At 40.9% G+C, this 17943-nt stretch overlaps 1 protein-coding gene across 1 annotated transcript in view; it reads left to right on the forward strand.

The window, feature by feature from the left end:
* LOC113207601 (dystrophin, isoforms A/C/F/G/H) overlaps positions 1–17943 on the forward strand; it is a 192270-nt gene that overhangs the window by 10171 nt on the left and 164156 nt on the right. The window contains exons 2-38 of the mRNA XM_052264317.1: positions 1774–1835; positions 1943–2035; positions 2124–2201; positions 2279–2371; positions 2467–2755; positions 2854–3023; positions 3102–3296; positions 3369–3550; positions 3631–3866; positions 3943–4157; positions 4278–4481; positions 4583–5295; positions 5370–5583; positions 5687–5831; positions 5966–6108; positions 6225–6431; positions 6526–6700; positions 6795–6950; positions 7036–7139; positions 7414–7566; positions 8241–8399; positions 9078–9206; positions 9310–9486; positions 9566–9709; positions 9811–9993; positions 10164–10361; positions 11567–12745; positions 13196–13441; positions 13526–13699; positions 13784–13918; positions 14541–14726; positions 14807–14959; positions 15048–15383; positions 15597–15929; positions 16656–16991; positions 17119–17229; positions 17370–17487. Of these exons, the coding sequence (XP_052120277.1) occupies positions 1774–1835; positions 1943–2035; positions 2124–2201; positions 2279–2371; positions 2467–2755; positions 2854–3023; positions 3102–3296; positions 3369–3550; positions 3631–3866; positions 3943–4157; positions 4278–4481; positions 4583–5295; positions 5370–5583; positions 5687–5831; positions 5966–6108; positions 6225–6431; positions 6526–6700; positions 6795–6950; positions 7036–7139; positions 7414–7566; positions 8241–8399; positions 9078–9206; positions 9310–9486; positions 9566–9709; positions 9811–9993; positions 10164–10361; positions 11567–12745; positions 13196–13441; positions 13526–13699; positions 13784–13918; positions 14541–14726; positions 14807–14959; positions 15048–15383; positions 15597–15929; positions 16656–16991; positions 17119–17229; positions 17370–17487 (8124 nt within the window). The remainder of the gene's footprint in view (positions 1–1773; positions 1836–1942; positions 2036–2123; positions 2202–2278; positions 2372–2466; positions 2756–2853; positions 3024–3101; positions 3297–3368; positions 3551–3630; positions 3867–3942; positions 4158–4277; positions 4482–4582; positions 5296–5369; positions 5584–5686; positions 5832–5965; positions 6109–6224; positions 6432–6525; positions 6701–6794; positions 6951–7035; positions 7140–7413; positions 7567–8240; positions 8400–9077; positions 9207–9309; positions 9487–9565; positions 9710–9810; positions 9994–10163; positions 10362–11566; positions 12746–13195; positions 13442–13525; positions 13700–13783; positions 13919–14540; positions 14727–14806; positions 14960–15047; positions 15384–15596; positions 15930–16655; positions 16992–17118; positions 17230–17369; positions 17488–17943) is intronic.

Below are 17943 nucleotides of genomic sequence, written 5' to 3' on the forward strand. Positions count from 1 at the left end.
CGTCTGGACATTTGAGATAAAGTGGACACATGTGGGTGTTACTATTTGTTGGTAGGGATAGACTCGAGACCTTATCGGTCAAACGAGATGAGGTGACGCCAAACCTTGGAGCATGTCTTGGAAATTTACTCGTTTGTCTCTCGCAAATAGGCTATGCGTCTCGAATATGTTTCCCATCGGTTTTCTTCTGAAAGTGTTGGTGTTACGGTCGATAAGCAATAATCCGGAGAAATAGAACGTGGCTTAAGGAAGCTCCCCATTCCAGAGAGCCTCCTCGACCCCTCCCTTTAATGCCAACATCGCCAGATAAACTTCCAAATTCTTTTTTCACTGGCTATTTACGAAAAGACACCCTTGAGCTTACACAAGAAGAAATGCATTGAGAACAGAAAACGGAACTACCGTTTGCTCAGTTTCTTCCCTTCGCATCTCTTTCGGTGTCTGCAGAGGATACTAGGAAATTTCGCTTTGTTATGCTACCGCCCATGTGTGTCTGTTTGGGTGTGTGTGCGTGTGTTGTTTATGCTTTCGTGTGCGTGTATATTTTGCCTTGCCGGTGTTTTGAATTGTAGATTTCAAAATAATCGATTCAAATCAGAAAATTTCGTCTGTCATGCTTTCAAGTAATTGAGCAAGTAATCGTTTGAACACCAGCTTATAGTCCTTAACGAAGTTCAAAATTATGTTGTGCTCAGCTTAAGTCCGCGAGCTCAAGATTAAGCCGATGATAAATCATAGTTTTCCTATCCATACATGACTTGTAAACTCATCGATGGAGGGAGTTTACATCGGTAAGTTCCCTTTTGGACTACTTTGCGGCTAGATGTCCCGTTGGATGTCTCAAATTTTGGCCAGGTACCTTTGTTTACATAGCGGCTGGAGCACCTGTTGAACCGTACCTGCACCCACGTACACAGTTTGGCACATCGTTGACCTGGTCTCCAGCCTCTGATACAATGTTACAGAATATATAGATTCTGTATGCAAAGGGCACATTCGAAAACCGACCAGTTTGACTCGCATCTTTTACCTGGCACCAAAGTGTTTGGGTTAATGGGGTCATCCATAACCTCAGCTTGTCTTGAAGTTTGTGTTGACTCACTACTTAATTCTCCTCTCCGTCTATGTTTCAATTGGAACGAACGCCTTTATTGTATTGGATAAAACTTTACAACTCAAGAGAAATAATAATTTATTGCTGCCATTGTCAGTGTCTGGGATGTCAGAAATGACAGGTCTGTGAATCATTTGACAGTTATCAGGCGGGTACCCTTTATAATTGTAATAAGGCGGGAGAGCAACTCTGTAAGCTCAATTTTATCTTTCTTTTAAGGATTTCGCTTACCACGGTATGATTAAGTGTCTCTTTCTTTTTTAAAAAGCCTATAATTTTGGATATTTCACTTTGCCCTTGTGCCCTTTTTCTTACCAACTGGTTGCCTGTGATCTGGTGCCAAGTTTCCCCTTTGCAGAGTAGGTGCCAATAGGTGCACCTGGCATTGCTCAGCTTTTGGCAGAGCTTTCATTCATACAATTAGTTAATTTGTTTCACTTACACTGTTGTCATGTAATAGAAAGAAGTTTTAAAGATATCATCCCCTAAATCGAATCTAATTTTAAAATGCTGGCTGGACTCTACTAATTTTAATTTTCTATCATTTGTATTGGCTCTGTACTGGCTGTTAGGGTTTGGGAATAATTAGTGAGAGTGTATTTTTTCAAAGAAGTTAAATTTTGAAAATCTAACTGGTAAGCACTGCTTTTTTGTTTCAGATGAGAGGGAGGATGTGCAGAAGAAGACCTTTGCAAAATGGATCAATTCCCAGTTAGCCAAGGTACCCAACAAAGTTCATCATAAATTCTACTATGAAGTAGATCATTATAGTCATGCTCAGTCTATACTATTTGAGAGTGTAACTTACCAGTTATTTCTGTATTTCAGCGCAACCTTCAACCAATCACAGATCTTTTCCAAGACCTCCAAGATGGCAATCATCTGCTCACCCTTTTGGAAATACTTACAGGGAAAGAATACGTAGGTCTTTTTTAAAATTATAATTTACCCTTTTTCCTTCTTGTAGTTTTTAATCTAATTTTGTCTTACAACATGTTTGTTCCTTTAGAAACGTGAGAAGGGGAAAATGCGAGTTCACCATTTAAATAATGTCAACAAAGCTCTTCAGATTCTTGAACAAAATAATGTAAGTCTAACAAATTTACATAAAGCATGCAACAAGATACCAACAAGAAATTTTGACTCACTTGAATACTGTTCCAGGTTAAATTAGTCAATATCAGTAGCAATGATATTGTCGATGGCAGCACTAAACTCACCTTGGGGCTGGTTTGGAGTATCATTTTACATTGGCAGGTTTGTGGAAATTATGAATTGTCTCACAGATTTTGCTGTACATGCTGATCCATTACTTTTGATGATTTCTTATTATCTCTCCTTTAATGTTTTAGGTTCACTATCATTTGAAAGATCTTATGTCTGAACTTCAACAGACAAATTTGGAAAAAACTTTATTAGCTTGGTGTAGGCAAAACACCCAAAACTATCCTGGAGTGGATGTTAAAAATTTCAGTACTTCATGGTCTGATGGATTGGCCTTTAATGCCCTAGTCCATCGATGGCACTCAGAACTTTTCCAGTTTCCTGCTGTTGCTAAGATGCATCCTAATGCCAGACTTGAACATGCTTTTCGGCTAGCTCAAGAACTTCATGGCATTGAGAGGCTGTTGGATCCTGAAGGTAAAATTTTTATTAAGTTTATAAAAAATAAAATAAAAAAACAACTCTTAATCTTAGATTTTCTAACTATTCTTTTCTATTTCTGTTCAATTTTACAGATGTTAACACTTCTCAACCAGATAAGAAATCAGTAATGATGTATGTCATGTGTCTTTTTCAATCCTTACCTCATTCTGAAATGGATGCAAACTGCCTTGACTTCTCAATCCACTCCGACAACAGCTCTATTGCCTCACCTGTAGTTGAAACGAGATCACTGGATGCCTTTGTTCGTATTTCTTTATGTGGGTTTACTCCTAAGTTGTGATAATTCTGTTTTCTTCATAAATCGTTCCTGTCTGTACAGAGTGCTGGAATGCTTGGAGTTCCAACTTCTCGGCCTCTTAGTATGGCCACAAATGTATCTGTGGAGCTGTCAGGCTATCAGCGAGCCCTTGAAGATGTACTTACATGGCTTTTAGAAGCTGAGGATAGACTTACAAATGCTCCAACAGTGGAAGGACCTTTACAAGGAATAAAAGAGCAGTTCCATACTCATGAAGTGAGTAAAAGTTTCAATCCTTGGTTTCTATTTACACTTTTAGTTATAACATTGTTTTCAATTTATTTCCAGCAATTTTTATTAGAACTTGCACGACATCAAAGTGATGTTCGTTCGGTTTTGGAGGAGGGCACACATATCATTCATGAAGGTGGGCTATCACGAGATGAAGAAGATGAAGTTCGAATCCAAATGAAGCTATTGAACACAAGATGGGAGGAGTTGCGTGTAAAGGCCATGGAACGTCAGACAAAGTAAGAATAACAACCTATGAGGATGTACCGTGAAGTTTGTCTATTATCTCCACACTTAACATAATTTTCATTGTGTTTAGAATTCATGAAGTTTTGATGCGAAAGCAACAAGAAGAATTAGATAATTTCAGACAGTGGTTGACTGTCACAGAAGACAGAATATCTCGAATGGCAAAAATCGGTCCAACATTTAATGATTTAGTTAGGCAAGTTGAGCAGCATCCAGTACTTTGTGCAGATCTTGAAAAGCAGGAGGCTTCGGTTGCAAGTTTGTCCGAAATGGTGGTTGTTGTAGATGACAACAACCCAGATAGTGGTGAGTGGTGTGTTTCTGATCCTTTAATGAAGTATCTCATTTTCAAATGTTTAATTGTGTTTTTTTTTTTCTGAAGAGGGAGAGTCTCATATGGAAGATCAGTTAACAGCTCTCAATGAGCGATGGGCACACATCCAAAAATGGACTCAGGAAAGATGGCTACGTTTAAAGGAGCTTAACAATTCCTGGGCAGACATTTCAGGTAGATGTGTTCTACTCCAAGTTTGGCTAGATTCTAAAGAAAAGCTTCTGAAAGGAATGGAGGCTGATCCTGCCCTTGAAATTGGACAGGTATGAGTAAATAGAAATATTATAACATCTAATTATTATTTTTTTGAAATGTATTTTTTTTTTTTTTGTATCTTTTTGTTATCTACCTCTTCCTACCATTAATTTTCTCTTCACATGTAGGTTTTGGAAAGAATCAAAACTCTTCAGACTACAAGACGAGAGATGGATGCACAACAATCAGCTCTAGAATATTTACAAGAAGAGACTTCTCAACTGGATTTAAAAATATCTCCAGGGTGGACAGCTGATATTCAAGGAAAAATTGAAACAATTCAAGACAAATGGGAAGCTTTGTCACAAATCATTGAAGTGCAAGCTCAAAGGGTATGTTTTTCTTTCTTCTATTGAAATATAACATTAGTACAACATGTGAATTATGTGTAGAACATATTTCTTCAAAATTCTTTTTTGTTAAAATATTTTAGATTTGTGACTCTGGCTTTGACTTCAACCTTTATGGTGGAATAGCTGAAGAGAAAGACACTAGTGCTGCCAGTGAGCCTAAGAGACGTCGAACTGGCACTGTGAAGAAAGTTAAATTTGAATCTGCTTTGGATCAGCTTGCTAGCTTTATGGAAAGAACTGAGACCCTTTTAGAACAAGTTGCAGCTTCCATTCATGATCTTGCCCCTGAGATTAGGCAAAAATTAGATGATTCAGCTCAGGAAATATCAATTCGACAATCTGATCTTCAGAAATTAACTAGACTGGGCCAGGAACTCACTATAGAAATGCAAGCTGATGGAGCTGATGATATGTCTGTCTATAATGAACAACAGAAATGGATGGGTGCTGAACAACGTCTCATTCAGCTGTCTGCCAACGTACAGTCAGCTTGTCAGGCTGCTCAATACCACCAGGATGTGGCAACTGTCAACAGTGAACTTTCAGCCATCCTAGGATTATTGGAGGGACACCGGAAATGGCTAGAGAAAACAGAAACTTCACCCAAGTCAAGCTCTCCATCTGTTTTGGCAGACCAAATAAGAGTCAAATTGAAATCAATGCGATCGCAAGATGACCGATTATCTAGACTTAAACAAGTTGCTCAAAGAATTTCAGAAAATGATAACACTGATAGGCAGCTTGCTACTGATGTCATCCAACTTGGAGAGCAGTGGATGCTCTTACAGCAAAGGTAAACTTCTTTACCACCCAGTATATTTGTGAATCTACTCTAGATTTGTCTGATTCACTTTGTAATGGTTTCAGATATGTTGATCATCAGTCAAAATTAAGTGGCGGTGGAAACATACCTGTTGATAAGGAAGACGCAGTTGATGTTGTTATGAAGCAAGTGAAAGAGCTCTCTCCAGCCATGAAAGCACTGACAGAATGGGTGAATTCAGCCGAAAGTACTCTTCTCTCTGATCACGTGGCATTGGTTGAACTCCCCGTGATGGAACTACAACTGAAGCGATTCCAGGTATGGAACACTTCATACGTAATTACAGGGCCTATTTATCAGCATTTGTTTTTCAGAAGAGAATGTTTATCTGGCAATTTATTTTTTCTTGTTTTCAACACAGCTTCTTGAAGAGCAACTTAAACAGAATGAAGTAGAAATTGAGAAGATGAGTACAGACACAGATGGTCAAGATTTATTAGAGCTGACTACCCACTGCAGTGATATTAAAGCTATTCTCCATGAGCGCCAAACAAAGTTGCAACCCTGTAAGTTGAACTTAATTTTTTTTCTTTTGCAGCCCTTGCTGTGATGTGGTGGTTTCCTTCTTTTTTTATTATCGATTGCTGTACCATGACAAATATTGTAGAGCTGTTACTGTTACTGTGCCAATTATTTTCAGATATTGACACTATGCGTCAGTTCTCAGAGGAGGTAACAGGATTGACTGCATGGCTTCAAGATGTTGAAAGCTTTTTAAAAGCTGAACAACAGCTTCCTGTTGGTGACTTAGAAACCTTAGAAGCTCAACTTGAGCAGTCCAATGTATGTTGACTGCCTCTTTTGAATGCTTTATATTTTTTTTAAATCGACTATTTGTAGAATTTTATTTTGAATTGACTTTTTGACCAATTTATTTTAAAATTTTCTTTTGTTGATAGGCACTACAGGATGATATTGAGACTCTTGAACGTAATGTTCAGAATATAACGGCATCTCTTGCCAAGTTGAAGGAACATGCATCTGAGTCATTTAGTGCACACTTGAATTCTCAGCATGAGGCGCTCATGAATAAATGGGAGAAAGCAGTTGAGGGTGCAAAGAAACATAATGCAGGTTTGAAAACAGCACACCAAAAGAGTCAAACTGTAAGTACAGTTCACAGTTTCCATAATTGCCTTTCATGGGCTATGTGTGGATGCCAATGTAAATGTATGCTCATTTAATGTTAAATAATTCCAGGTCAACAAAGGTATCGAAGAGTTCTCAAGCTGGCTGACAAATCTTGAAAAAGAAATTCCTGAATTCGGCTCTGCATCATCTTCTGCAGAATTATTCCAGCTGAAGGGAAAATACCAATCTTTGAAACAGAAAGTTGATGATCGCACAGAGGCATTCAGGCAACTAAATGAAATTGGTATAATTTATATCCTTTCTCACATAATCATCGCTTATGTATTGCTAACTTTGAACTCACTCTCTTGGAAATTCATTGTTTTCCTTCACCATAGGTAATGATCTAATGTTGAGCAGTGAGGGTCCCTCTGTCCAAGAATTGGCTCGTCGTATCACTCAATTAAATGCCAAGTGGACAGAAGTCATTGACAAAATTTTTGAAAAATATCGTGTCCTTCAAGATGCTTCCCATCAGTATGGAGAATTCAAAGGTACCAAGATTTACATAATTGTAGATGTTTCATTGAGATGGTAATTCAGTTATATGTTCAGTCTTACAAACTTCTTTTTATCCAGCACTTGTAGCTCAGGAAATGGATTGGCTAGATAAATTAGAAAAACGACTTAGAAAGTCACCGAAATCAGCTGCTGATGCAGAGGAAATCTCAGAGGAATTAGATGTATGTAATTTTTTAATTTTTATTCTGGTTTTGGGCTCACACTGCCATGCAACTATCTCATATCTTTTGCTTCACATTAAATTGGATCAAGGAATATTCCCTGTCTTTTGAAATGCATTAATGCTTTTAAAATAGCTTTCCTAATTTTATCAGCAATAACAACTTTGCTGTGATCCTTCTTGCATCTCTCTATGCAAGAGCTGCTGTGGGCGTTGCAAAGCACTGTGCTCTGTCCCAAGTTTCCTGTGTGGAATCGCTGCCTATGTATTTTCAGGATTTAGAAAACTACATCCGCAATCATCCAGATGCTAGACTGACTCGTATTCAAGAAATTGGCAAGGCTTTGGAGGACGATGGAGTTATGTCTGAAATGGTGAAAGCTGAAGTTGCTGCTGCTACTGATCGTTGGAATCTTCTAAGTCAACAGGTAAGTTATTAGTTATCATCTCATTAAAATGCCTTTTCCCCCCTTTGGTCTAGAGAGATGTTTTAGCTATCGAGCCAATGATGTGCAATATGAAAGGTGATGGGTAGCATGTTGTTTCAAAAAAATAAGTTAATTAATGAAGTGCTACAGATGTGGCATGTTATGGCCAGGGAGTCCTTTGGGTGGATTGCATGGCATTGGTATCGGAATTTTGCAGATCCGTGGATATATTGATATGAGGAAAGCTGCTCTTTGGGTTATGGCAGTGACCACTTATCTTCATGTCATAATTCAGGTTTGCTGCCACTACCACCAGTATTATTCTTTACATAGATATGCTCGAGATTAGATGGCGGATCAAACAAACATTTGTGATTCTTGGTTTTGCTTATCTTCATGTATTGTATGTGTTAGAAGGTTGCCATTAGAGAGTAGCTTGCTTTTTAGTGTATTGCAATTATCTTCTACCTCTGTCTATACAATAAACAATTTTTCTTTGACAACAAAGAAATTTTGATGCCAGAGAGACCTTTGATGTTTTTACATGAAGATTAGAAGTGGGCTAATTGCTTCAATAATATATGTTTTTCAGGTTCTGGCTTAGTGATGATTATATATCTTGTAGATTGTTTTCGTGTCTGATTGCTTTGTTTCTGTTCTGCCTGCGTTAATAGGCTAGAGACCGCACAGTCTTATTAGAAGTTTCCGCTGCTGAAGCACAGGAATCTGAAGGTCAAATCTTGGAGCTACAAGAGTGGTTAACTCAAGTAGATGCCTTATTAACAGCTCGTCTGCAAAACGACATTTTTGCGGATGACTTACCAGATGATCAGGTTTGTGTTGAAAAATGTATTTTCCACAAATGTAAAGGAATACAATGTTGTATGCCCCTTTTGACTGTGGACTCCAGTTCTTGTAGTTTAGAGAAGCAATATGCCTGCCTAACAGAGTAGCTAGCAGCACTATCATAATGTAATTATTTATCATTGAATCTTTTATGTTTTAACTACTGCAACCCCTTTGAATATTCATTTCTTCTCCTTACTTCTTATCTTAATCATTCACTTTTTGGGGTTTTGTTTTGAAAGTTTTGTGAGTTTTTTAAACTATTTTTTTACACAAATTTCACAACTACCATTTGTTTACTTCAAACACACTCAAGATTCAATATTGTTCTAATATTGGATTAGGTGAATTTTGGAAATATAAGAACATGATTCAATTTTTTTTTTGTGTGAGTAGTGTTTAGTCGGTTTGTTTGTATAAAATGGGTTTAGTATCTTGTATATATTGCATGTGATCTTATTTGTAAGGCCTGTAAATAGTCTATAGTAAGTCTCTGCATGTTGAATTCGGATGGATGTTCTATGTATCTGAAAGGCATGATTGTTTTCACTTGATTATCTACCAAGATGAAATGTTCCCACAATTTAGTATATTACCGATAGAGGTCAAAAGAATCTGCAAAGTTAGGTTTTGCACTACTAATTCTTGTTTGATTCTCCTATCAGCGTTTGGTGGATGAATTTGAAATCCAAGCATATACATTAAAAGATATGAGTGAGCAGGTGTCTTCGTATGAGAAAGCTGGCAAACTGGAGGCAGCCTCACGTTTGAAAGAACAGATGCAGTTGCTAGAGGTGAGTGGGAATCTTGTCTCAGCATCTTTGTTGCAATTTTGTTAAAAATCAATTTTATTTGATATAAAATGTAATTATTTTACTTTATTTTAATTTACTTCAGCAACGGTTTAACGAAGTTCAAGAGAGATTCAAGCTCTTTCAATCAAATTCTTCAGACCTTGAACCACGTCTGATGAGGGTGCTCAGAGAATTGAGAGGGGTAGAAGAGGCTACTTGTCTCCTAGATATTGCTTCAGATGATCTGGAAGGAATTGAAGGCCAGCTGAAACATTGCACGGTCAGAGTCAAAGTTAAATTAACTTACCTTTGTTCATAAAGTACAAAGTTAATGCTCAACTTTTAAAATATTTCTGCAGAGATTCTACTGCACTCTTAGTGACCTTAAGGGAGATGTAGAAACAATATTGAAGAGGGGTCGAGAAATGGTAGATGACAACAACATGATTGATCCAATCAAGCTTAGTTCTAAATTGGATGCCCTAAAAGATCTCTACAATAAGGTGAAAAATGCAGATCCTTGAGAAGTGAACCATATTTTTCTTTAGTTTTGAGTAAGCTTTGAGTAATTAATCTTATAAATAATTTTTTGTTGTAAATTCAGCTTGGTTTGCAAATAGCTGATTCTAAAACAGCCCTTGAAAATGCTCAAGAACTGTCCTTGAGTATGCATAAAGACATACCTGCTCTTAATGAGTGGATGGATATGGTTGAGTCAGAATTAGATGAGAGAGAAGCACTTCCAATGGCAAGGCGAGACTTAGAATCTGAGAGAGCATTTCTGAAGGTAAATAATATTTCTATCTAAATATCCTATATAAATGTTAAGATGTAGGTTGAATCTTTTCCTGTACGCATTTACTCACAACACTCACCATCTGGAAAATTCTGTTTGAAATTTTCTCCTCTCTACCACAATTTTGCTCCCAACCGATCTAATTTTGGAGTTAAACTCAGCATTGTTTGCAGGAGTTACTGGAAGAAGAAGTACCTCAATGGGAAACAATGCGAGACCGTGTTAAATCGGCATATCAGTCTTTTTCTTCAATTTGTGACCCTGTATACCTCGATGTCCTACGTGATCGAGTGAGTGACGTGATGCGGAGATGGGATCGAGTGATAGACAGAGCGCAAACTACAAGGACCACTGTTGAGGTAATCATCTACATACTAAATCCCCCCTTACACATCCATGAATTATCTTGTTTACCTGTTGTGTGAGTTCTGAATACTTAATATAAAGCTTAAATAATGTGAGTTTTGATGTCTTACCAGATATTATTTTCTGCCTATTCTGAAAATAATATCTGCGAGGAAAAATGACATACCAAAGTTTAACTGATATACCTATCTAAATCCAAGCATCCAATTGTTCTGTTGCTATGGGATGTGTTTCTCAGTGTTGGTGAAGGTTGATGGCTTTGAACATGTTTTCTTGCTAAGAATGCCCATGCTAACTGGACAGTTATCTGTGATGTCACACTGCTTTTTCATCCTCACACCATCCATCACCCATTGGAATGAATTTGTGTTTTGCTGATATTTGTCAGCTTTTTTCATCTTGTGTGTACTGTTTTGATTCCTAACAATATGGATTGCGGCTCACTTGTACAAATTGTTGCACCCTACCTACTACCAGAAACACCTTTCACTTTCTTATTTTGTCTTAGTACCCAAGTATGAGAAAATTTATTTTTAACTGTGGTGAGTTTTTACCAAGTCTTACAAAACATAGTTTTAAAGGAAACCAACGTAGTATCAGATTAGAATTTATGTTTTCACTTTGTATGTGTTGTACTTTGTTGCATAGTTGTGAAAATATCATGCGGTCTTTATTTATTATCCATGTGGAATTTTGTAGAAAGGATTTAAATAGATATAGAGGTTTGTGAGTAAATTAACTTTAATAATTGAGTTTAACTAACTATATCCTAGATTTAACAAACAACTCATCATTTATTTGTGAAATCATTTCAACTTATGGCTTTTATCTTGTGCTAATTTAACATTAATTTGTGTGGTGCAGGCGGAATGTGTTAACCCCTCTGTTTATGTGAATGTATGGCCCTCATTTGACTTGCATTTGATGTGCAAACCCCTTCTCCATATCTGGTGATTGCATTTCCTTACCAATTTTCAACTGCACAAAGATAAAATTAAGCACACACTCTTTTTGTAATGCTTTCCTGATGTGGTGGTTGAGCTTCCTGCTGGGATGGGTGAGATGAGGGATTGCAAACTACAACACTTCAGCTTGATGGAGGTGGTAGGAAATTATCTGCAGAAAAACGCACAGTATTGTGGCCCACAGACAATCTGTTGCGTCAAGTTATGTGATTTCCCCACCCTTATTTTTACAGGACTTGGTTCCTGATGAAACATCACAGCCATTGCAGTCTTCAGTGATGGGAATAGGTAATCCTGCTTTTGAAGATCTAGATGATGCATTCGGATTAATAGAAAACACTGTAGATGAAGATATGTCTGAGCAGCAGGAAAATGCCTCTGCTGAAAATGCTTTGAAAAAGGAAAGTGTTAAGGATGAAGACACTTTCTGTTTGGCTAAAGACAGCTCACTCTTCTCACAAGTACTGAACAATAGTTTAACATCATCTGGTGCTGGAGAACTTTGCTATCATGAACCGAGAGAGCAGAGAGTACAAATGGTGGAAGTTAAAGCCTTAGAAATTGTGAAGTCAGTTGTGACAGCTGTAGAACCCATGGAGGTTTATCCTAGCAGTTCATGCCACCAAGCTCCCCAGACTGTTGAAATGGTTGAAATTGTTGAGGATACAGAGGAATCAGCTCCTGATACAGATTCCGAGTCTCCTGCTATAGCCAGAAAAGTCTCGCCCATTCCAGTTCATGTTAAAAGTTTCTCAGAAATTTTGTTGAGGGGTAAGGGGTCAAAACCTACGCAGGCACTTAGGAGTATTGAGTTAGTGAAGCCAATTCAAGTTGTTGAAGTCAAACCAGAAGAGACACCTCCACTCTGTTTGGAAATGACAGATCGTGTGAAACGAATGGAGGAAACAACTGTTACTGCTTGGAGAAGAAAAGAATTGAATGAAAACCTGGTCCATTCATCTGATCAAATTGAGAAAGATGATGAACCTAAGGTTACCCTAAGGAAAGAGATTGAAGTGTCAAAAACGTACCAGTTGATTGGAAATTTCAGTAAGGACTCTCATAGTCTTAAAACAAAAAAACCCATAGAAGAAGGCACTCCTGGACCGTCTAGCAACGAAGTAATCCGTAGAGGAAAGAGAACAGTAGTTCCTCCAGAAAAGGGACTGGTGGAACAAGAGTGCTCTGAACCTATAAAACGAGTAAAGACTGAATCATATAAGGATGTAGAAGAGTGGGACAAAGATAGTTTCTATGGAAGTGATAAGGAAACAGATGATGTTGTAGAATTTTCTGATAATGATTCTATTGCGGCTGTGACTTCTCATACGATTATCGATACTTCAGAAGATGACAGCTCGAGTTCGGATGATGAGGATCCTGCCTTCTACTCTCGATATGCTGAGGGCAAGGTGCGTAAGTGACTACATTAGGAAAAGTACATCCCTGTCTCCCTGTCTTTCCCCATGAGTGACTAATGGAACAATAAGTCTTTTAGGTTTCTTTTTAAGCATTACTTGATCTTTTACATGAGACTGTACAAAATGTTTTTGTTTTGTTACTATATTATTACCCCTATTAGTGTTTTAAGATGTATTTTAAATTATATAAATTGGTCATACATAATTTTGGAGTTGTATATTGTAAGATTGTTAGCTATGGATTTCTCAGTCACAGAAAAATTAGTGAAAGTTGCAAGTATTTAGGATGTGAGACTGGACATAATTTTGATTTCCCATTGATGGTTGGTAGGGGATACACAAAGCAGTGTGATAATCTTTTCCATTTTATCTCTCTTTAAAAAAAATCTTCTCTAATGGTAGTTTTTTTATTGGTTTCTAAATCAATATTTTGTATTCTAGGCTAGTCTTTCTGATCAAGGAAAGGTAGCTGATGCCAATGACAGCAACAGAAGTGGTGATTTCGAGAAGTACGTAGATGAAGCTTTCAAAACGCCACGAGTCAGTGCAGCAGTTGATTCAAAGAACATTGATGATGATGTAATTAATTTTGAGGCTGAAGCACAACAAATGCTGGAACGAATGGATCGTATGCTACTCATTGTTAGGAAAATCAATGAGACGCCAGATCCTACTCATAGAATTGAGGTGTGTGTAAACTTTTTTTTATTTTTAGTTATCTTAGATCTTTATTCAAAGTACATTTTGTTTAAAACTCTGCTTTGACTCCAGGTTCTAGAAAAAGAAATTGTTGGTCTTGCTTCTGATGCTGCTACACTTATAAGCCGTGGTGATGGTTTGGTGTTACTGGTTCATATCTCTGATCCGGAACGGGCAGACTTGCTCAAGAAGACATCTCAAGATAGACTCCGCAGTAAGTGGAGCCAGGTTATGTCTGAAACTGAGGTAAGTAATTGTTTCTAGTGTGAATTTTGCATTTGCATGCAGTAACCCTAGTGTCGTAACATTGTTAATCAATTTGCATTGCAGATACAAAAGACAGAAGCCCAGAAGGCTGAAGTCACTTTGCGTGAAATGAACAAACTAATTCGGGATGTAGATTTATGGCTCTCCAGTGTCAAGAAAAAATTGCAGCATGCTAACAATGATGAGGAACAACTTCAGGTGATTTTTCATAAAATCTGAGTCGAGAATTCAATTTAAAAAAATAATGTTAAGAATATTCAGCACAGAAAATACTTAAATCTTCAGGAAGCTCAACCACCTGCTAAATTTTTGAATGTTGTTGTAGACAAGATGTCTCTTATCATCACACTTTTATTTTCTTGACTTATTCACAACAATAATTTTATAAATGTTTACAAAATTTCAGGTTCAACAGTTTTCCCTCTTAAGCTTGGAATGGCTTCCTCCCCCTTTCCCCCCACCCTTTCCCCCCACCCTTCAAATTGCTTTTGGTTTGCTCCTGCTTCCTGTGTGCTTTCTTTTGGTAATGCCTGTTGGCGTCTTAGTTCATAAGAAGTTTTCAACTCCCTAAAAGTTATGAGGGTTTGGTAGTGTTATGGTGAAAGCCAGTGCAGGTTGCCTAACATTATTTCCTCTTAATCCTATCCTCAAAATCAATAATTATTAATCTAATTTATCTATCTATGATGAGATGCATGAGTTTTTCTGCATGTGTGTGATCTAAAGATTATCACAGTATTATTATTAGGTTTTCTGATTTATTATTAACCTATCATATGTGTTCATGATATTATTTTTCTTTTGTTTTCTCTCTGTGCAGGCTTTAAAAATTGAGGTTTCTCAGAAAGAACAGATGATGAGACAACTTTCTGAACTGGCAGCCGAATTAGACATCCAACAAGCCAACCAGTCTGCAAGTGAGAAACTAAAACCGCTGACATCTCGTTGGGATGAATTGCTTGAAGAATTACAGAGGTTCCAGAAAAATCATAAACAGGACAAAGTGGTATGTTTCTCCAAGTGTACCTGTCACTGTAGTCACTCTAATTGAATGTTTCACTGTCACAATCATACTGTGCCTTTCAGGTTGATATTGCAGGGGCCAATATTTCATCAGATTTTGTTATTAAAGTGAACAAAATACGTGAAACCACATCAAGTGTTTCTCGGCAGTTAAATGCTCACCCACTTGGTGGTAGGGACTATGAAGCTTTCCCTACCCAGGAAGATGCTTTGAAGGTATGTAAAAATAAAGACAATTTCCTTTTTTCCCTTTTTGTTACCCCATGTTTTAAATTGTTGGATATCTTGTAATTAATTGTTTTAGGCTGTTCGAGAAAAGCTTTCATCTATCAAGCCGCAAGTAGAGAAGGTGGAAAACGAGCGGGATGTAGTAGTTCGCACAGCATCTGTTCCCGAAGTTTCAGGTCAGGTCAGACGTGTGGTGGACAAGTTGAGGGAGGAGTGGGCTCAAGTGAACCGCGCTTATGCGGAAAGGCACTCGAGGTGGCTCTCAGCTCAAGAGGTGTGGGTCAATATCCAAAATGAATCAAGACTTTTCTCTGAGTGGCTGGAGACCGCAGAGGGTGTAATCAATGAATGGAAGAATTCTGACTTACCCGTCGAGGTGGCTAAGGTCAAGCAGAAGGATCTCGAAAAGCAGGTGAGAAATTCCTTATTATGTATTTTTAGACAATTTTATTGATGACATTACAAAAAAGAGGAAAAGTTAAAGAGCACAATGACAAGAACAGCATTCTCCAGGTGCAGCTTTGTCACTCGCTAGCTCAATGATCTTAACAAACAGTAGAATAACGGGCACGAGTGAAACTGAAAGTGACGGATTCTATGACGATCATGATTTTCAATTCGCCAGGTGACGGTGAAGCACCGCATGATGAACAATCTCAGCTCGACCTGCCGGGACGTGACGGGTCGGCCGGGACCCGAGCAGGACCCCCAGAGCCGCGAGCTGGCGGCGCGCGTGGACGAGCTGCGCAAGCGGTGGCAGGCCGTCCTGGGCGAGCTGACGGCGCAGAGGGACCGGATCTCGGCAATCACCTCCCCGACCAAGGACGCGGTCCGGAGTGCGCAGGAGGCGGCGCAGGCCAAGGCCCAGGCCTGCCTCGACCGGGTCGCGTACCTGCTCACCTCCGCGCCCAACCCCTCCGACGACACCTCGCTCTCTGTGCGCCTCAGCATGGTCAAGGTGGGTGGTCGGGTCTATAATGCTGCACGACTCCGGTGTGGTTTCCAAGGCCCGCCGGCTCTCTTAGAGACCTAGAGTCCTAGACTGCCTGTTCCCAAGTCTATACCGGGCTCCAGGCGTATCGTTACACTCCCCCCCCCTAGAGCGCTACATTTTTAGTGCGATTGTTGAGGGTGCCTACAGATCCTCATATCGTTACTTATACCGTACGCCATGCGCCATGCAGGCGTGCGTGCGGGTTGCATATTCTTGGGGCCACACTAGATGACATGGTCAGCTAGAATGGATAGGCAAACCCAACATTGCGCCGCTGTGCCCGGTAATCAAGCAAATTGTTTTTTATTTACATTTCTAAGGTCCAGTGGGACCGGCCGAGCCGAACAGCCGCCCCGCCTGAGGTTTGGGAGAATGGCCCCGTAGTCTCGCGCGCTTGCCTGCAGCCCGACCGGCGGCTGGGCCTTAGAGTCCTGCAGCGGCAGCGCCCGGCGCCAAGGATTAAAATAAACTCTTGTGTCGAGAGAGGAGGCGCGGGGCAAGGGACACGCGTTGGGCGGGGGGACAGGGGAGGGGGAGGGGGTTGCAGCGTCGCGCATCTTCATTGCGGGGCCGCGGGGTTCGCGCGGTGTATTGTGATGCGGAAGGCGCCCGCCCCAGTAGTGTCGCGTTGGGAGGCCGAGCCGAGCCCGCCCCGCCGCGAGGGCTGACCATGCCGTGGTGGTGTTCCAGGCGAGAGACTCGGAGCTGCAGAAGCACCGGAGGGACATGGACTCGCTGAAGCGCTCTGCGGCCAGCGGTGGCGGCACGGGGAGCAGCAGCGGCGGCAGCAGCAGCGCCAGCAGCGCCAGCAGCAGCGGCAGCAGCGCCGTGGAGGCGGCCATGGCCAGGGCCAGCACCGGGCTGGCCGAGCACCGCGAGTACCTGGACAGCAGGCTGGCCGGGCTGCGACGCTTCACCAGCCAGCTGGACGCCGTCATCGCCTGGGTCATGGAGGTGCGCACGCGCATCAACATCAGCAAGGACCTCGCCGAGCCCGACCGCGCCCGCGTCATCGAGAGCATCATGGTGAGGGTGAGGGCCGGCCCGGACCAGCCGGACTGCACTGAAGCGCAGTTCCAGCCGACCGCCGCCGGTGTGGAGTTTTAATATTTTACTTCTTGTTAACAATTGTCTTTCTTCCTCGTGGCGACAGCAGACCAGCGTGTACGACCGCGAGATGGAGGTGACGGACGTGCTGGAGAACTACAACAACCTGGAGAAGGAGTGTGAGGGTGCCAAGCAGCCCGTGTCGGTGGAGCTTCAGGTACTGGTTATCATCTACCACATTCCGTATCATTTAATTTTCCAAAGATTATTTTAAGCTCCTCTACTTTCTGCTCGAAATTAATTATACCCTCTCACCTTTTGCACGTGACGAAACGACGCCTTTTGTCCTCTTTGCAGGAAAAGGTGCGCAAGTTACGCGAAGATTGGAACTACGTGAAGAACCGCGGCGAGCCGTCGGCGGTGCCAGCCGTGGACCTGCGACAGCTCGACGCCCTGGCCACCACTCCTGGTACCGGTGAGTTTTACTTCTCTCCGATCATTCACGCTAAAGAGAGGGGGGGGGGGCAATCCCGCCCAGCCGGGGTGGGTTGCACGCCGGGCAGTTGCCTACCTTCGAGGGGTGCCCGTCAAGGAGCTCGTCCGCTGCCGCGTGTGGTTTGTGAGCGATCCTTTGGGGGGCTCTGATCGCGGAAGGGCGCGACATTTTGCGTGTGACCTATACGCTGCCCGTGTGCGGACCGTCGTCCGTCCCCCCTCTCTCCGCTTCCTGCGCCCCCCAGCGCCAGCCTGCGTAAACCCTGCTGAGAAAAGTCCGGGAGACCAACGAACGGGCGCGCTGTGGTGTGGGGCGGCTGCCATATGCACAGCCGATTTATGTTTTTAATTAATCGAGAAGACGAGGCAAGCGGGGCTCGGTCAGGACCTCGGCTCCTCTTCCACAACCACCGCTTTCTCTTCTCCTTCGCCCGAT

This window comes from Frankliniella occidentalis, unplaced genomic scaffold (assembly GCF_000697945.3).
Source record: "Frankliniella occidentalis isolate FOCC.00 unplaced genomic scaffold, Focc_3.1 Scaffold18, whole genome shotgun sequence".
Classification (NCBI taxonomy): Eukaryota; Metazoa; Arthropoda; class Insecta; order Thysanoptera; family Thripidae; genus Frankliniella; species Frankliniella occidentalis.